The sequence below is a fragment of the Idiotropiscis lumnitzeri genome, chromosome 2, assembly GCF_059441095.1.
Source record: "Idiotropiscis lumnitzeri isolate Australia: NSW breed Sydney's pygmy pipehorse chromosome 2, RoL_Ilum_1.0, whole genome shotgun sequence".
NCBI classification, from domain to species: domain Eukaryota; kingdom Metazoa; phylum Chordata; class Actinopteri; order Syngnathiformes; family Syngnathidae; genus Idiotropiscis; species Idiotropiscis lumnitzeri.
Genome location: NC_142392.1, coordinates 27,356,976 through 27,375,121, shown reverse-complemented (window position 1 = coordinate 27,375,121; position 18,146 = coordinate 27,356,976). Strand labels below are relative to the sequence as shown.

Genomic DNA, 18,146 nt, shown 5'->3' with positions numbered 1-18,146 from the left:
ACTCGTACGCCAGCAAAGTGGATTGGTGACGTTAACCCACGTCGTCCATCGAACAAAGTGACGCCTCGGGAAAGGAGGATTCGTTGCGGTGGATTGTGCTGCCTTGTGTGTGGCGTCTCTGTCGGCGACCAAGCTAGCGAGCATCCAGGCTAGTTAGCTTCAGTGGGCTAAGTACGGCCATTCTCCCTCGCGGCAGAGCCCCGTTGTCCTCGGACAGTTCACCCAGCCTTTCCCTCGCCAGTGAGGATCGACCTTCGTTCCCCCCCACTCGGATTAAGATAATTCTCCGCTCCCACCGGCGCTTCCTAGCCCCCCCCCTCGACAATTGCGCACTTGGATCCACCTGCTTTGCCGCGCATAGCTTGGGATACATCAAGAAGGAGGATTTCCCCGACATCAGCCTCCATTCACGAGCTCCACCAACCCGGGCATCAAATTGGTACATTTTGATGTTATACAAGGACATTGAGTTCGATTGCATTGATATATGGGTGAATTAGATATTGTAATTTGGCTGAATAATTATTTCTAAGAATATTAAATGTGTATTCTTGCTAATCGAATATTCATGGTGTTATTGTGCCAAAGTGATTGTCATAATTGCATGTTAATTTCCCTCAATTATTATAGTGATAAGCAAAGACTAAAATTATTTGATTGTTAATTTGGTAAATAGGTCATCCCCTCAGGTAAATATACAGTCCTCTATAGGCTCCGGCACAATGGGAATTGAATATGAATCATAAACAGAAGACAAAACCAATTGGTATTGGCGTTTGTAAAATATGATGAGGGATTAAGTTGGTGAGCTCTTATGGGAGACGGGGCGAGACGTGAATGGATTGAAGCTTACGCCAGTGACCCGTCCAATAGTGTCACCACCACACAGCTGTGCCGGGTAGCCGTCCTCGAGGGCGTGCGCCTCCCAGTTACTGACATCATGCGAAACAGTCCGTCAATGAGAAACTGCTAATCAGTATGAGTAGAACCCCCGTTTCTGCATCGATGAAAGAAAATATTGTATTGGATGTAGAAAAAGAATTGTTACACTTGCGGGTTCAGAGGGCCAAGAGTGCTAATTCACCGGGAACGGAAAAAAGAATATGGGGGAAAAAAAATAAAACAGGGGGGAAGCAGCTAATGCAGCAGCCGACGCATGCAGCTCCCATTGCGTCTGCTCTTAACGTTTCCGCTGCTCCTGGGCCAGGTTCTGGTGGCGCAGTGCCACAGCAGACTTGTTGTCCGCACCGGCCGGTTAACAAGGTCACATAACAGAAGTGGGGGTGGTTATAGACATGGGTTGTGAGTGGGACGTGCTTTTGCTGTGGGGTGTGGGGTCACTGGGTGATGAGCGGTCCAAACCGAGCCACTTCCTGAAATGTGCCATCCTGTGGTCCAGCGCCATGCCAGTCACAAAGAGCTCCTCTAGCACGGGGGCGCCATCGCTACCCCCTCCTCCGACAACGCTTCTATGGCTTCCAAACGCACACTTGACGCCTCAACCCGATTGGGACCACATTCCACGATAGGGGTGCCCGCGGAGCCTCAGCATTCAAGGACCGGCAAGTCTTGGCATTCCGGTGACGATTGATGGACAACAGTTTTTGATGGTGGAACAAGATATTCCACGCTTTGCAAGTTCCTTCTGCATATCCCAATGAGCAACAACACTGTCACGTTTGTGGGACTCTTGAGATTGGCCGAGTCACTGCCATGCACTGAAACCGCACCTGTGAAACAAACACTGGAATTCGAGTGGGACTGAATTTCCAGAAGGGACTGAATATGACTGTGCGCTTCCGCCGGGGGAAGCATATGTTGTCCTCCGTTCCAGTCGACTGGTTAGCTCTGAGACCAGGGTCTCCATCCTCCTGCAGGCGGTACGTCCTGTTCCTGCTCTGGTCTGCGTAGTGTAGCCGCCTCCACCCATTCAAACCACCAATTGGTCCTTTGCATTGAACACTGAGTTATGATGATGTGGTTTGTCAGGATGCATTCACCCAAAATCGAGGGTCAAAAGTGCGTCTTGCATTAGGATTATGTATTTGTGATGTCTACCGGTGCTGCCTTGCATGTGTGCCTTGCCCCAGAGCAAAGGAAACGCTATGAATTGTCTCTGTTCGCTGAGCCACAAATCACATTAACTATCGGTGCGCATCATCATACTAAAGATTTAGGCCCATTGGTGAAGACGGTTGGCAGAGTTAATTTTAGATGTAGAATACTCCGTCACTAGCAGGGTGTGGTGTTTCAGCACCCATTACGAATTCCTCTGTTCTGGAACATTTTCCGAATTTCTCGACAGTATGGTAGACAGTGAATGGGTCACTCTGAAGCGAAAGCTCTGTTTGCGTCTCTGCCAGAGGGGGTTGTGGACCCGGGGTCTGACTGATGTTGTGCTCTGTTCCACAGCTTCTGCAATTTGTTTTTGCTATATCTGTGAAAGTTTTTATATTATTGTGAAAGAAATTAAGTTTGTCATGTCATCATGTTTTAAACTATGCTTACAGGTTAATAGAAGGTCACCAAAACATGGACCTCTTAAACAGGAAAACGTGAGTTCAGTGGTAACAGAGTTGTGTCTATGCTGGCAGTTTAGCAGGAAGCCACAAAAAACAGATGCACGTCTTGAACTGTGTTTGACAGGAAACCGTTTAGCACGCATTGAACAGAAGTGTGATAAAGTCAAAGTGTTCATGTTTTTCCATTCTTTATGAGTTTGCATATACAAATTACTTTGCTGTGCTTCAATAAAACGCCGCACAGGAGCGGGAAAGCTTTTCTCTTTGGCGAACTGCTCCTCGCAAGTGACAAAGACAATCTTGGCTGGGTGATTCATTTATGAAGGCTTGTCTCGTTTTTGACAAAAACTCTGATATATCTTGTTCAAGCAATTCCTTCTGGAATGATTCAACCTGACTCTAAAAACTGTGCACACTGCGGCAATAAGATCAATGGAGGTTGATCAATGTTCGTGAATAAAACACAAATGATTAAGTTTTTTTAATAAATCAAGTACGTATTGGTCTCATTTATGAAATTTTTACTGGCTCGGTCAATGAACCTCCGGTGGCTCTGCACTGTTTTGTGCACATGTGCATAGTTTCACCCCATCCAATCATTTAAAATACATTTCATGCATCCATCCAGGGTTGCACGGATCTCATCAGTGAACAAGCGCATGCTGCAAGGAATGCATCTGCATCTTTGTCTGACTATGGGCTTAAACAGGGAGAACGTCACAACCCCCTTTTCTACCAACAAGTCCAGGAACATTTAGTTCCTGGTAATAAAGTTCCTGTGGCCCAGGTGGTTTGCATCTCATAGTTCCTGGTAATTTATCCAAATCACAATGATGATGTATCAGTGGGAGGTCTTGTGTTACTTTGTTACTCATTACTGACACCCTATGGCTGTTATACATCATTGCGGTTACAAAATAATTCAGTGAAATGTTTTGGTGTATCTTAGTCTAATTTGAATATGCATTGGATAACTTTAAAATATACAGTCATTATTCAAATATGTCAACACGAAAGTCAGAGTGAAAGTGTTTTTGCTTAATGATTATGTGTAAGAACTTTTACTCTTCAAACATAATCTTGTTTTAAAATTTATTTAGAAACTGAAATTTTATAAATATAAAAAGGGGAATGTCGGAACGTACTAGCAGGCTAAATGTCATTTTGGGTAAAAAAACAAAACAAACGTTAATCATGCAATAAATAGCCACTCTGATTCCAGGGCCCCTTTAATTCTTTTAGGGATCCAGATTATAATGGAAGCAAAAAGTACCCACGATGAAATTATCTATAAATGCAAAATGAAATACTTGAAAACATATTTCGCTTGAAGGATTCCTATTTTATCAATGACATTATGTTGCGATGGCCCCCAGTGGTCTGCATCAATATGTTAGGGTCCCACAACAGGTGTTCCATCAGACGCACACAATAGCCTGTGTGTGCTAACTTCAGCTCGCTTCCAAAAACGTCTGTGACTATGTCAGGAATGAAATCGGGCATCGGCCGCAACGTGCTTCCTTTTTAAATGCTCGTTTATCACTGTTGTGCTGCTAGGAAAGGGAGGTTTACATCGTAGGATGTAATTTTGTGAAATGCCCGCATGGTCCGGTCCAAGTTGGGGTCGCACGCATTGCTCCGTGTGCGGCGGGCACAAGTCAAGGTAGCATGGTAGAAACAATATAAGACAAAGTCGCCGCCTGACCTTTGACTTGGCCAAACCAAATTAGTCCTTTTGTGTCCTGCAGACGTCAGACAACATGATCTCTGTTCTGTGAAAGAGGAGCCAGACTGGACTCGCATCAAAAAGGAGGAGGAGGAGGAGATCAACAAGTCACCAGTGAACGTTCTCCCGATAAAGAGTGAAGATGAAAACAAGGATGAGAGTGAGGACAACAGAGGGGCGGAGCCTCCAAGCAGCAGCTCAAGACATCACGTGACAACAGAAGGTGATGAAGACCACTGGGGGCCATCACAAGCACAAAATGAGGACACATTATCAGACACTCATGACGATGATGATGATGAAGATGATGGGCAAGCCAAAACTGAAAGGGCATGTCACACTGACTCATTAACCTCAAAGTTGTCTTTAAAACGACACACAAGAAACCACGGTCAAGAAAAACCTCTTTTTTGCTCAATTTGTGGCAAAATTTTCTCTCGAAAGTTTCATTTGACAATTCACACAAGAACACACAGTGGAGAAACATCTTTTTGCTGCTCAGTTTGTGGCAAAAGCTTTTCTTTAAAGTCAAATTTAAAAACACATACACGATTACACACTGGAGAAAAACCTTTTTCATGCTCAGTTTGTGGAAAATGCTTCTCTCAAAAGGCAAGTTTAACAGAACACACAAGAACACACAGTGGCGAAAAACCTTTCTCCTGCTCAGTTTGTGGCAAAAGCTTTTCTGGAAAGTCAAATGTTACAAGTCACATAAAAACACACAGTGGAGAAAAAAACTTTTCCTGCTCAGTTTGTGGCAAAAGCTTTTCCTTAAAGTCAAATTTAACAAGTCACATAAAAACACACACTGGAGAAAAAAACGTTTCCTGCTCAGTTTGTGGCAAAAGATTTTCTTTAAAGTCAAATTTAACAAGTCACATAAAAACACACACTGGAGAAAAACCTTTTTCATGCTCAGTTTGTGCCAAGAGTTTCTCTCAAAAGTCAAGTTTAAAAGAACATATAAGAACGCACTGTGGAGAAAAAACCTTCGCCTGCTCAGTTTGTGGCAAAGGATTCTCTCTAAAATCAACTTTAACAAAACATAGAAGAATACACAGTGGAGAAAAACCTTTTTCCTGCTCAGTTTGTGGAAAATGCTTCTCTGTAAAGTCAACGTTAACAAGCCACACAAGAACTCACAGTGGAGAAAAACCTTTTTCCTGCTCAGTTTGTGGTAAAAGCTTCTCTCAAAACTCAACGTTAACAAGCCACACAAGAACACACAGTGGAGAAAAACCTTTTTCCTGCTCAGTTTGTGGAAAATGCTTCTCTGTCAAGTCAACGTTAACAAGCCACACAAAAACACACAGTGGAGAAAAACCCTTTTCGTGCTCAGTTTGTGGCAAAAGTTTCTCTGATAAGTCAAGTTTAACAAAACACACAACAACACATACTGGAGAAAAACCCTTTTCCTGCTTGGTTTGTGGTGAAAGCTTTTCTATAAAGGCAAGTTTAATAAGCCACACAAGAAAGCACACTGGAGAAAAACCTTCTTCCTGCTCAGTTTGTGGTAGACGCTTCTCTGTAAAGTCACATTTACAAATGCACACAAGAACACACAGTGGAGAAAAACCTTTTTCCTGCTCAGTTTGTGGCAAGAGTTTCTCTCAAAAGTCGAATTTAACAAGCCATACAAGAACACACAGTCGAGACAAGCCATTCAGTTGCAGCGTTTGTGCTAAAACATTCTCCACTAAACATAGTGCTGAGAGACACAATTGTGTTGGTGACGAAAGCAGCGATGCTTGAAGCTTAAAAAATGACAAAAAAACTGAAGGAACCGACTCTTTGTGGTAAGATGTGAATGTGATTTTCAATAAAATATGATGAAATTGAATTTTGCAAAGATATTTTATTGACACAAAGCCAATGTGATCAGTGCCAGAAGAACCATTGTGTCTGAGTGAGGATGAGTTTTTTTGTGCGTTAACATCAAACATTATAAATGAAATTAATTGCCTTTGCCTAGAACAACATTTGTTAACGTTATGCTTTTCAGTTGTCTTTTTAATCGTACTTAATGGAAAAGGTGTGAGAAGAAACGGTGCTTATGAAATCGGTGCCTTCCACAATCATCAATAAAATCACTTGTTCCACTTGCTCAACTGGCCTTCATTACGCTGTGAAAAGGTGAAAAACCGAACTCGAAAAAGAACCAGAAAGAGAAATGCAAGCAGTCTCAGTTTCTCTCAAAGGTTTTGGTATGTCAGGAGTTGGCAACTTGATGGCGACTGGAGTCAGCGCTGGTTTTCTCGCTGTGTTTAGCTGGCTCGTATATGTATGGTCCATTGAACATAACTCAAACTCTTCGAATATCCCCTCACATACATTTAATATTTCACTTTCTGAATAAATTTCTGACTTGCTAAAAACACTTTCTAGGTTGAGCTCTATCAAGTGTTTGGGGTTTGTTGCTAAGCAGAATCTCACTTTGGAAAAACTATCATTTTGTCAAATACAGTAATACCCCGCTACTTCGCGGTTCACCTTTCACGAGTTCAGTGCTTCGCGGGTCTAAAAATAATTCGGGGGCATTGTAGTTTCGCCGAGCGGCACGAGGGGGCGCTGGTGCGGTTAGACGGCCGGCGTGCGCCGAAGAGGAGAGTGGACGAAGAAGAAAATGGACGAAGAAGAGAGTGGACGAAGAAGAGCACGTTGCCCCGGGCACGATTTGGGGCGACGTTTCGCGCAGTTCGGACCGTACCAGAGCTCCGGCCGGCGTGCGTGGCAGTTAAGCCGTAGAGGAGCACCTTCCCCGAGCACGGGCGGTGCCAACCGGCCCCTAAGTTTAACCGAATGGAAGCTCCGGGGGAGGAGGGCATGCTTGCGTCACAGTTAAGCCGTAGAGGAGCACCTTCCCCGAGCACAGGCGGTGCCAAGCGGGCCCTAAGTATAACCGAATGGAAGCTCCGGAGGAGGAGGGCGGGCATGCGTCACAGTTAAGCCGAATAGGAGCACCTTCCGCCCGGGCACGAGCGGGGCGACATTTCGCTCCGTTCGGGGCCGTACGAGAGCTCCGGAGGAGGCCGGCCGGCGTGCGTGGCAATTACGCCGAAGAGGAGCACCTTCCGCCCGGGGCACGAGCGGGGCGAAATGAAACAGAGTTCAACCGAACGGAGACACGCTTCGGGGGAGCAGGTCCGGCGTGCGTGACAATTAAGCCGAAGAGGAGCACCTCTTCCGCCCGGGCACGAGCGGAGCGCGAGGCTGTCAGTTATGAATGAATAAATAAATAAATGAAGAATGCCACCTTTCATTTCACTGTCATGATCCGTGCCTGTCATGCCGCGTGTGTTTTTGTTTTTTCAGCTGTGTGGGCGTTCCTCCAGCGATCGTCCCGCGCCATGCCGTCAGCTGCTGCGAGACGCGCCCACCAGCCCCGCACGGGATTCCCATTCACTCACTGATTACACTCACTATATAATCCACCTACACTGACTACCTGGCGTCGGATTGTTATCCTACTTGCTCATGCTCCCGTACTTCGATCGTTATCTTGTTCAAGCGATTCTTGTTGTCGCGTTTTTCTTTCATTTCGTTATCAGCTACAGCTCGGCTCGTTTTCTGTTCTCTTTTTCTGTCGATGATTGGTCTCCTCTTATCCTTCCGTGGTAAGCAATCTTCGTTAGTCATTCCTTGCCTTTTGCAAGCGTTTTTCGTTCTACAGTTATTCCCTTTTCCTGGTGCGAGTGTTCCACCAGCGCTTTACGTTCTTTCCGCCGATAGATTGGTATTATATATATCATAGCCTCATAGTCCTAGATTGTAAATGGATACTGACTATATTGTGATTATAATAAATATCTTTGTATCACCACCTTTTTTCCCGTGAGCTGGAGGATCATAACATTCACAGGGCACACCGGACGGCGTACCAGCAGGTAAAAGTCAAAGTATTTAAATAAATACAAAAAGAAGTAATTAAATAAATACAAAAATAGTCAAGTCAAGTCAATTTTATTTGTATAGCCCTTAATCACAGACAGTCTCAAAGGGCTTTACATAGCCACAATCGACATCCCCGATCTTAACCCCCAGGAGGGCAAGGAAAAACTCACAAAACCTCATTAGGGGAAAAGTGAGAAACCTTGAGAAGGGACCACAGATGGGGGAATCCCCCTTCCAGGATTACCAGGCTGCAATGGATGCCAACTGGGCAACATTTGACACATACAATGATGCTATGCAATAATAGATTAGATAATATAAGAGTCAATTGAATGAAGTGCTGCAGGAAGATGACTTCAGTGGAGTGGGTCCTCATCCAGGGCCGTAATATCCATGGCAGCATATCCGAAGATGAGCCTTCGATCTTGTACCAGTCAGTTGGTGTAAATTCAGTACAGCCACTTCCAAGTGAATCGCCATCACCTAATTCGGGGAATTGGGAACAGAAAAGAAAGAACAGAAATAGCAAACAGGCCAACAAGTAGTTCAATGAAGTGCTGAAATATAAGGAAATCAGAAAAGGCGCTGCATGAAGACGACTTCGGCAGAGCAGGTCCCTTCCCGGTTCGTCAGTGCCGTAATCTTCAAAGCATGTCCCCATCACCTAATTCCCAAGCAGGGGAAGGAGGGGGCAGAAAAGAGAAGAAGCGGCAGTAAACAGGCCAACAAATATTTCAGCTAAATGCACAAGAGTATAAATGCGTCTTTAATAGTGTTTTGAACATTTCTACTGAGGTGGCGCCTCTAATATCTGAGGGAAGTGCATTCCAAAGAATTGTTGCCCGAATAGAGAACGCTCTAGAACCTGCGGACTTCTTTTTGGCTCGCGGGATCACTAAAAGACCAGCATTTTGTGAGCGAAGGTTTCGGGACGGAACATATGGTACCACGAGGTCAACGAGATAAGAAGGTGCTAAGCCGTGCAATATTTTAAAAGCAAGTAGCAGAACTTTAAAATCACATCTCAAGTGGACCGGAAGCCAATGCAAATTGGCTAATATCGGGGTAATATGATCAAACTTTCTCGTCTTAGTTAAGAGTCTAGCTGCTGCATTTTGAACTAACTGCAGACTTTTAATACTCGACATTGGGAGACCCAAGAGCAAAACGTTACAATAGTCGAGGCGAGACGTAACAAACGCACGGATTAAGATTTCCGCGTCACACGTTGATAGAATTGGGCGAATTTTAGCAATGTTACGCAGATGAAAAAACGCAGTTCGAGTAATATTTTTAATGTGCATTTGAAAAGACATAGTTGCGTCAAATATAACACCGAGATTTTTTGTTGAATCCTTCTGGGTAATATTACATTTAGCGATATTCAGAGTGGTGTCTTTGAAAAGGTACAGATGACGCGCTGGTCCAATGATGAGCATCTCGGTTTTATCTGAGTTAAGACGCAAAAAATTGAAAGACATCCATTGTTTAATTTGGGCAAGACACGCCTCTAATTTATAGCAGTCGCGCGGATTCGTGATATCCAACGGCATGTATAATTGCGTATCATCAGCATAACAGTGAAAACTAATGTTATATTTCCGTATAATATCACCAAGCGGTAGCATGTAGATGCTAAACAATAGAGGTCCAAGTACCGATCCCTGCGGAACTCCACATGTGATCTTACAAAGATCCGAAGTCGTATTGCCATGAATTACACGGTGCGTCCTCTCCGACAGATACGAATTAAACCAAGAAAGCGCTGAACCTGAAATACCAACACACGTTTCAAGGCGTTTTAATAATATGTTATGATCAACGGTATCAAAAGCGGCACTAAGATCGAGTAAGAGTAATATTGATGAGGTGTCGGCGTCCATAGCTATGAGAAGATCATTAGTAACTTTAGCAAGGGCCGTCTCAGTAGAGTGGTCGGCTCTAAAACCCGATTGGAAAGGTTCAAATTGATTATTAGCAGTCATATATTCATTAAGTTGTTGCACTGCGACTTTTTCAAGAATTTTTGCAATAAACGGAAGATTTGAAACCGGCCTATAGTTGTTGAGACTCTCTGGGTCAAGGTTTGGTTGCTTGTAAAGAACAACTTTCTATCGTTAACTATATGCATCAACATATCCATTTGTTAGAGGAAAATGCGTTCAAGGTTTTTGCCTTTTTTTTATTTCGCTTTTATTAACATCAAAACAGCATACACACAAACCAATCAAACATCTTTTTTGCAAGTATAAAAATCCAACTAAGGGTCAAGATGAAAAATATAAATAAATAAATATTATGCTACATTACCGCTAAACAAAAAATATTTGAACAACCCCTGTCAAGTACAGAAATGCTACCCGGTAGGAGACAACGTTGGCATAATGTAAAGGAAATTTCCCCAGATTTTTCCAAAGATTGTGGGCTTCCTGCGAACTCCAAACAAAATATTTTCTCCCGTACAATAAGAAGAAAGTTCATTCAACCTGTGACTCTAAGATGGTGACTTCTCACACTTCCAATTGACGAGTACTATTTTTTTCCCAGCAGTGCTGGCTAACAAATTATATTTGTGACAATCCACATGAATCATATCAACATCTCCTAAAAACCAGATCCTAGGATCATAAGGTATGTCAGAACAAATGAACCTTCACACAGTGGACACAAAAAAAACACCGTTCTCAAATATAAACATTCCTAAAGCATATGTAAAAAAAAAAAAAAAAAAATCACCCTTATGCAGCTTTGTCCATTTTTTGGCCTTTTTTGGGTGTTTATGTATTTAAATGCTCGATTATCACTGCCGTGCTGCTATGAAAGGGAGGTTTAATTTGGTGAAATTCCCCCCTACCCCATGGACCGGTCCAAATCCGGGTGGCACGCATTGCTCTGCGTGAGGCAGGCACAAGTCAAGGTAGCAGTGTAGAAACAATTAAGTCACCGCCTGAGGTTTGACTTGACCAAACCAAATGTGTGTTTTGTCTTTTTGTGTCCTACTATCCTACTATCTCTGTTCTGTGAAAGAGGAGCCAGACTTGACTCACATAATAAAGTAGGAGGAGGAGATCAACAAGTCACCACTGAATTGTGTCCCTATAAAGACTGAAGATGAAAACAAGGGTGAGAGTGAGGACAACAAAGGGGCGGAGCCTCCAAGCAGCAGCTGAAGTTATCACAGGGTGATGAAGACCACTGGGGGTCATCACAAGCACATAATGAGGTCACATCATCACGTTCTCCTGACGATGAGCGCGACCGCTTCCGCCTTCCCCGCTTCCTGCAAATCTTGAATGAGGGTTACAATGAAGATATCTATAGACGCAATGCGAAGTATTTCAGCCAGACCTTCGTCCTCCACGATGCTTACACGCAGTGGCCACCGACTTCGCTATGGCTTTGGTGAGTCTCAATTTAGTTGATCCATCCATCGGTTTCAGTTGCAAATTATCCATGGATGCCTGGGTTTCACAAGGGGCTGGAGAATTGGCATCAGCGGTGTACTTGGCAATCAAATGGTATTTTAAACTGGACGTGCTGCGATAGGAGTTCAGTTCACGATGGCAATACACATAAATGACTTTGCTCTTATCAATGACACCATGAGGTAAGTTAAAAAAAAAATTGCCGTTCAGAATTGAATTTGCGTCATTTTTACCAATCGCCATGATGCTTTTAGTTCTATAAACCGGCGAAAAATCCCCACAGCAAGCCCATGCAGGCGTGTCCTAAATTTCGCGTGCTTGATGTTTTTTTTCCCGTCTCGCAAGCGTCAGTGCTACGTCATAGGACTACTTTGTTTATTAGGCCAAGATGGGTCGTAATCGCTCGTTAAAAATATTGACGCCGTTAAAGAGGGGTGTTGGATTAAACACGTTTTTCTGACACCACTTATATATATATATATATATGTATATATATATAGAATAGAATAGAAAGAATAGAAATCCCTTTATTGTCATTGTACTCAAGTGTGCAACGAGATTAGAGGGCTCCCCTCTCCAGTGCAATACAACAATAATACAGACAATATATAAATTAGATAAATAAATAAGACAGTGCAATGGAATTCAGTACTGAATAGGGCATATAGAAACACATCACAATGCTGTTTTGCAAGGTTAGGGTGGTCTCGTGTGTGTGTGAGAGTTCAGTATGGAGATGGCTCTCGGAAAGAAACTGTTTCTCAGTCTATTGGTCCTTGATTTGATGCATCTGTAGCGCCTGCCAGAGGGCAACAGGTCGAACAGGTGTGAGTTTGGGTGGGTATTGTTTTTGCCGATGTTGAGAGCCCTTCTGAGGCACCGGGCGGTGTAGATGTCCGACAGCGAGGGGAGAGGGCAGCCAATAATCCTTTGCGCTGTTTTGACTGTCCTCTGGAGCCTCACTCTGTCCGCCTCAGTGCAGGATGAATTTCCTGAGGACTCTCAGGAAGTGCAGACGTTGGCGGACCTTCTTTACCACTGCTGTGGTGTTGTGACTCCAAGAAAGGTCATCGGAGATCTGTACTCCCAGGAACTTGAACGTGTGGACCCTCTCCACACACACGCCTTCGATGCAGAGGGGGGGCGGCAGCGTCTTGTTCCTCCTGAAGTCGACGACAATCTCCTTTGTTTTAGCAGAGTTAAGGTGCAGTCTGTTGACCTTGCACCAAGTTGTCAGTCTCTTTACCTCCTCTCTGTAGGCTGTCTCGTCACCTTCCGAGATCAGACCGACCACTGTCGTGTCGTCAGCAAACTTGACGATGGTGTTGTTGCCGTGGGCCGGGCTGCAGTCGTAGGTGTAGAGGGCGTACAGGAGAGGGCTCAGCACGCATCCTTGGGGGGAACCGGTGCTCAGCATGAGGGTGGAGGACGTGTAGGGGCCGAGCAACACAGTCTGGGGTCTGTTGGTCAGAAAGTCCTTAATCCAGATGCGTGTGAGGGCAGGGAGGCCGAGAGTGTCCAGTTTGGCGACGAGGATGTCTGGGATGATCGTGTTGAATGCCGAGCTGTAGTCCACAAAGAGCATCCTTGCATAGCTCTGCTGTTGTTCCAGGTGGCCCAGTACAACATGCAGAGCAGTGTCGATGGCGTCCTCAGTGGATCTGTTAGCCCGGTATGCAAACTGGTAGGGGTCCAGAGTGGGAGGAAGGCAGTCCCTGATGTGCTGGAGAACCAGCCTCTCGAAGCACTTCATAATGACTGGTGTGAGAGCAACAGGACGGTAGTCATTCAGGTGGACGGCTGGTGACTTTTTGGGGACAGGAATAATGGTGGAAGTTTTCAAGCAGGAGGGGATGACTGCCTGAGCCAGGGAGCGGTTGAAGATCCTGCAGAAAACATGTGACAGTTGGTGGGCACATGCTCTGAGGACCTTGCCTGGTATTCCGTCGGGTCCAGTAGCTTTCCTGGGGTTGACCGCCAGGAGCGCGCGCCTCACATCGTGTTCCTCTACGATGAGTGGGGGGGAGATGGAGCTTGAAGTGCGGGGGTGTGACGGTTGGGGCGAGTCAAAGCGAGCGAAGAAGCAGTTAAGCTCCTCTGCCAGCGATGCACTCGGGTCTACAGAGGTCGTGCTGCTGCCACGGAAGTTGGTGATGCTCTGTAGACCCTGCCACACCTCCCGTGGTCTGTTACTGTCGGTTTGCTGAACATTTGTTTATGCCAAATGAAATCAGTGCAGAAAATAAATGCCAAAGAATAACCAATAGTGGGGGGTGAACTCCATGTTTTTCCCAGTATAAAATTTGAACTCGTTTAACATTTTACATTTTCTGGGTTTTATATCTTGTTCAAGCAAGTCCTGACGGAAGGAATTCTGCTCGACTCTAAAAAATGTGCACTCTGCGGCGAAAACATAAATGGCGGTTGATCAATTTTAGTGGATAAAACACAAAATATTAAGTTTTTTTTTTTTAAATCAAGTACGTATTGGTTTTATTTATTTATTTATTAACTTTGTACTGGCTTCGTCGGGTGAGAGTCAATGAACCTCGGGTGGCTCTGCACTGTTCTGTGCACGTGTGCATAGTTTCACCTCATCCAAACATTTAAAATACATTGAATGCATCCATCCAAGGTTGCACGGATCTCATCGGTGAACAAGCGCATGCTGCAAGGAATGCATCTGCATCTTTGGCTTACTATGGGCTTAAAAAGGGAGAACGTCACAACCCCCTTTTCTACCAACAAGGCCAGGAACATTTAGTTCCTGGTCATAAAGTTCCTGTGGCTCAGGTGGTTTGCATCTCGACTGCAACTCATAGTTCTTGATAATGTATGCAAAAGACAATGATGATGTCTAATTTTGTCCATGTGATGTTCTGCTCTTATGCAGCTTGCACTGTCAAAGTGGGAGGTCTTGTGTTACTTCGTTACTCATTACTGACACCCTATGGCTGTTAAGCATCATTGCAGTTACAAAATAATTCAGGGAACTCTTAAAATATTATGGTGTATCTTCGTCTAATTTGAATACATATTGGATAACTTTAAAATATACAGTCATTATTCAAATATGTCAACACGAAAGTCAGAGTGAAAGTGTTATTGCTTAATGCTTATGTGTAGGGATTTTGTCTCTTCAAACATAGTTTTGTTTTAAATATGATTTAGAAACAGAAATTTTATTTTAAAAAAGGAAAAAGGGGAATGTCGGAATGTACGAGCAGGATAAATGTCATTTTGGGTAAAAAAAACAAAAAACAAACGTAAATCATGCAATAAATAGCCACTCTGATTCCAGGGCCCCTTTAATTCTTTTACGGATCCAGATTATAATGGAAGCAAAAAGTACCCACGATGAAACTATCTCTAAATGCAAAATGAAATAATTGTAAACATATTTCACTTGAAGGATTCCTATTTTATCGATGTCATTTTGTTGCGATGGCCCCCATCAAGATGTTCGGGTCCCACAACAGGTGTTCCATCAGACGCACACAATAGCCTGTGTGTGCTAACTTCGCTTAGCTTCCAGAAACGTCTGTGACTTTGTCCAGAATGAAATCGGGCATCAGCCGCAACGTGCTTCCTTTTTAAATGCTCGTTTATCACTGTTGTGCGGCTAACGGGAGGCTTACATCGTAGGACGTAATTTTGTGAAATGTCCCCGATGGTCCGGTCCAAGTTGGGGTCGCACGCATTGCTCCGTGTTCGGCAGGCACAAGTCAAGGTAGCACGGTAAAAACAATATAAGTCGAAGTCGCCCCCTGAGATTTGACTTGACCAAACCAAATGTGTATTTGTCTTTTTGTGTCATGCAGACGTCTGTGAAAACAATCTCCGTTCTGTGAAAGAGGAGCCAGATTGGACTCACATCAAAAAGGAGGAGGAGGAGGAGGAGATCAACAAGTCACCACTGAACTTTGTCCCTATAAAGACTGAAGATGAAAACAAGGATGAGAGTGAGGACAACAGAGGGGCGGAGCCTACAAGCAGCAGTTCAAGTCGTCACGTGGCAACAGAAGGTGATGAAGACCACTGGGGACCATCACAAGCACATCATGAGGACACATTATCAGACGCTCATGACGACGATGATACTAATGATGATGATGATGATGATGATGGGCAAGCCAAAGGTGAAAGGGCATGTCACACTGACTCATTCACTTCAAAGCTGTCTTTAAAAGGGCACAGAAAAACACACAGTGGTGAAAAACCTTTTTCTTGTTCAGTTTGTGGGAAATGCTCCTCTCGAAAGTTTGATTTAACAATCCACACAAGAATGCACAGTGGAGAAAAACCTTTTTCCTGCTCGGTTTGTGGAAAATGCTTCTCTCAAAAGGGAACTTTAACAGAACACACAAGAACACACACTGGAGAAAAACCTTTTTCCTGCTCGGTTTGTGGCAAGAGTTTCTCTCAAAAGTCGCATTTAACAAACCACACAAGAACACACACTGGAGAAAAACCTTTTTCCTGCTCAGTTTGTGGCAAAAGCTTTTCTCTAAAGTTCCGATTAACAGAGCATGCAAGAACACACACTGAAGAACCTCTTTCTTGCTCATTTTGTGGTAAAATCTTCTCCCATAAGTCACATTTAACAAGACACACAAGAACTCACAGTGGAGAAAAACCTTTTTCCTGCTCAGTTTGTGGAAAATGCTTCTCTGTCAAGTCAACGTTAACAAGCCACACAAAAACACACAGTGGAGATAAGCCATTCAGTTGCAGCGTTTGTGCTAAAAAATTTGCCACTAAACGAAATGCTGAGAGACACGATTGTGATGGAGAGAATATAGGGCTGGGCAATATGACCTAAAATCAATATCGCAATAAAATGAGCAATTTTACCTCGATAACGATGAATCACGATAAATTTCCGCCCGTGGACCAAAATCAAAATAAATGCAGGAAATACATAATAACTGTTTTCTTTATTGACCAAGTGGTACACATTACTTTCAATGGAAAATAAAAGTACAAAAATCATGTGTAGAAGCCTTCCAAATATCTTACTTTGCATGACTTGAACAATGTCACAAAGAACAGGAGAAAAAGGTTACTTCTCGCAAAATCTTCTCTGCAAATAGATTGTGCCAAGATGCTGTAATGCCATGTGCAAAGGCGCTAGTCGCCTGTCAACAAAATGCTAAATAAAATGAAAAAAAATGTCAATGGAATACCAATGCCAAATAAACAAGTGTACTACATCAGGAAAATGCGCCGTCTCGAGTACTCCGTGCGCGGTCGCCACTTGTCGTCAATGTCATGCACAGTCGGGGTCAAACAGGGGTCCATGTCGCGTCTCGACCACAAGTCGGATGTGGATGCAAAACGCTTGACATGTCTCCGCTCCCGTCCCGATGTTGTCCATATCGGGAAGTACGGTTTGCAACAAATATTTTCGGACCTCTTGTCGACTACTTTTATGAGGCGTTTAAATCTTGTGCGCTCCACTGTCGCTCGAGGAGCTACATCTTTAGCTATGTGCTAGGCCAGTGTTTTTCAACCTTTTTTGAGCCAAGGCACATTTTTTTCATTGAAAAAATCCCGCGGCACACTACCAGCTGAAAATGTGAAAAAAAGTGTTTTTTTAACATTGAAAAATGACCTATTAAAAGTCTTGAATATGAATCAAATAAACAAAGAATAAAGTATCGTAAAATCTTTCACATTCATACTCGGTGTGAAACCTGTGCCTGTTTGGATGAACACAGAGCTGATATATTGGCAGGAATCAAAGTATTAATTCCTCTGCCACGAGTGAGACTTTTTTTTGATTTAGCCACAAGTTCAGCGACGTGGTAGCTAGCTTTAAGGGCTCTCTCGCTTACCTTTGCGGTTTTTCTCATGAAAGTTGCTTGTTTCTCCGTGTGTTCACTCAGGCGAACAAAATACGCCACATTTTTGTTTTGAAGTAAAGGGCGTTTCGTTTGGAGATGGCGTTTAAGCGTGCTTGGGACCAGAGCGCCGTTGGAGAGCTTTTCACCACATACCAAGCACAACGGAGTCGGTGTCGTTGCATCTCCGGTAAAAGTAAATCCAGATGAAAGATAGCTTTCACTGTATTGCCTCATGGCAGAAACTTTGCAGGTCGCCTTTGCTTTTTTTTTTATTTACCTCCACTCATACTAGGGCCTTCATCTAGGTCTGGGTTTTGTCCAGGGTCCAGTTCAGAGTCAGCATTTTTTTCTCTTCAAAAACATATCCATTACTTTCACCGTCGTTCTGTTATCCACTTTTTTCATTCTGCTATCCACTTCTCGCTTGTCTCCAAGCACAAGGCAATTCACTACCTGCTGCCGCCGCCTACTGGTTTGGAAGAGTACTACATTTTACTACTCAACTCTGCTGGCGCTAGACCGCACAGGTACACAAATTGAATAATTTCCCACGGCACACCTGACAATATCTCACGGCACACTGGTGTGCCGCGGCACAGTGGTTGAAAAACACCGTACTAGGCTATCGCGTCCACCTCTTAGACGTTCTCTCGAATGGTGTCGCCTCCGTTATGGGCTGTTGTCACTGGTCCAACCTTGCTTCTCACTTTGAACTTTTAGCACAAGCTCCAAG

The 18,146-nt window shown here is 44.0% G+C and overlaps 3 protein-coding genes across 3 annotated transcripts in view; all 3 read left to right on the top strand.

Moving 5' to 3' along the window:
* LOC148342160 (uncharacterized) overlaps positions 1-18,146 on the top strand; it is a 393,910-nt gene that overhangs the window by 335,109 nt on the left and 40,655 nt on the right. The gene's annotated exons all lie outside the window — the stretch shown is intronic.
* On the top strand, positions 1,296-6,217 carry LOC148342162 (uncharacterized). Its single transcript, XM_088284926.1, has 2 exons — positions 1,296-1,302; positions 4,391-6,217. Exons 1-2 carry the CDS (start codon positions 1,296-1,298, stop codon positions 6,001-6,003), a joined length of 1,620 nt encoding a protein of 539 aa, XP_088141052.1. The 3' UTR covers positions 6,004-6,217.
* Positions 15,806-18,146, top strand: part of LOC148342161 (uncharacterized) — a 37,675-nt gene continuing 35,334 nt past the window's right edge. The window contains exon 1 of the mRNA XM_088284900.1: positions 15,806-16,258. Within this exon, the coding sequence (XP_088141026.1) occupies positions 15,853-16,258 (406 nt within the window). The 5' untranslated portion in view covers positions 15,806-15,852. The remainder of the gene's footprint in view (positions 16,259-18,146) is intronic.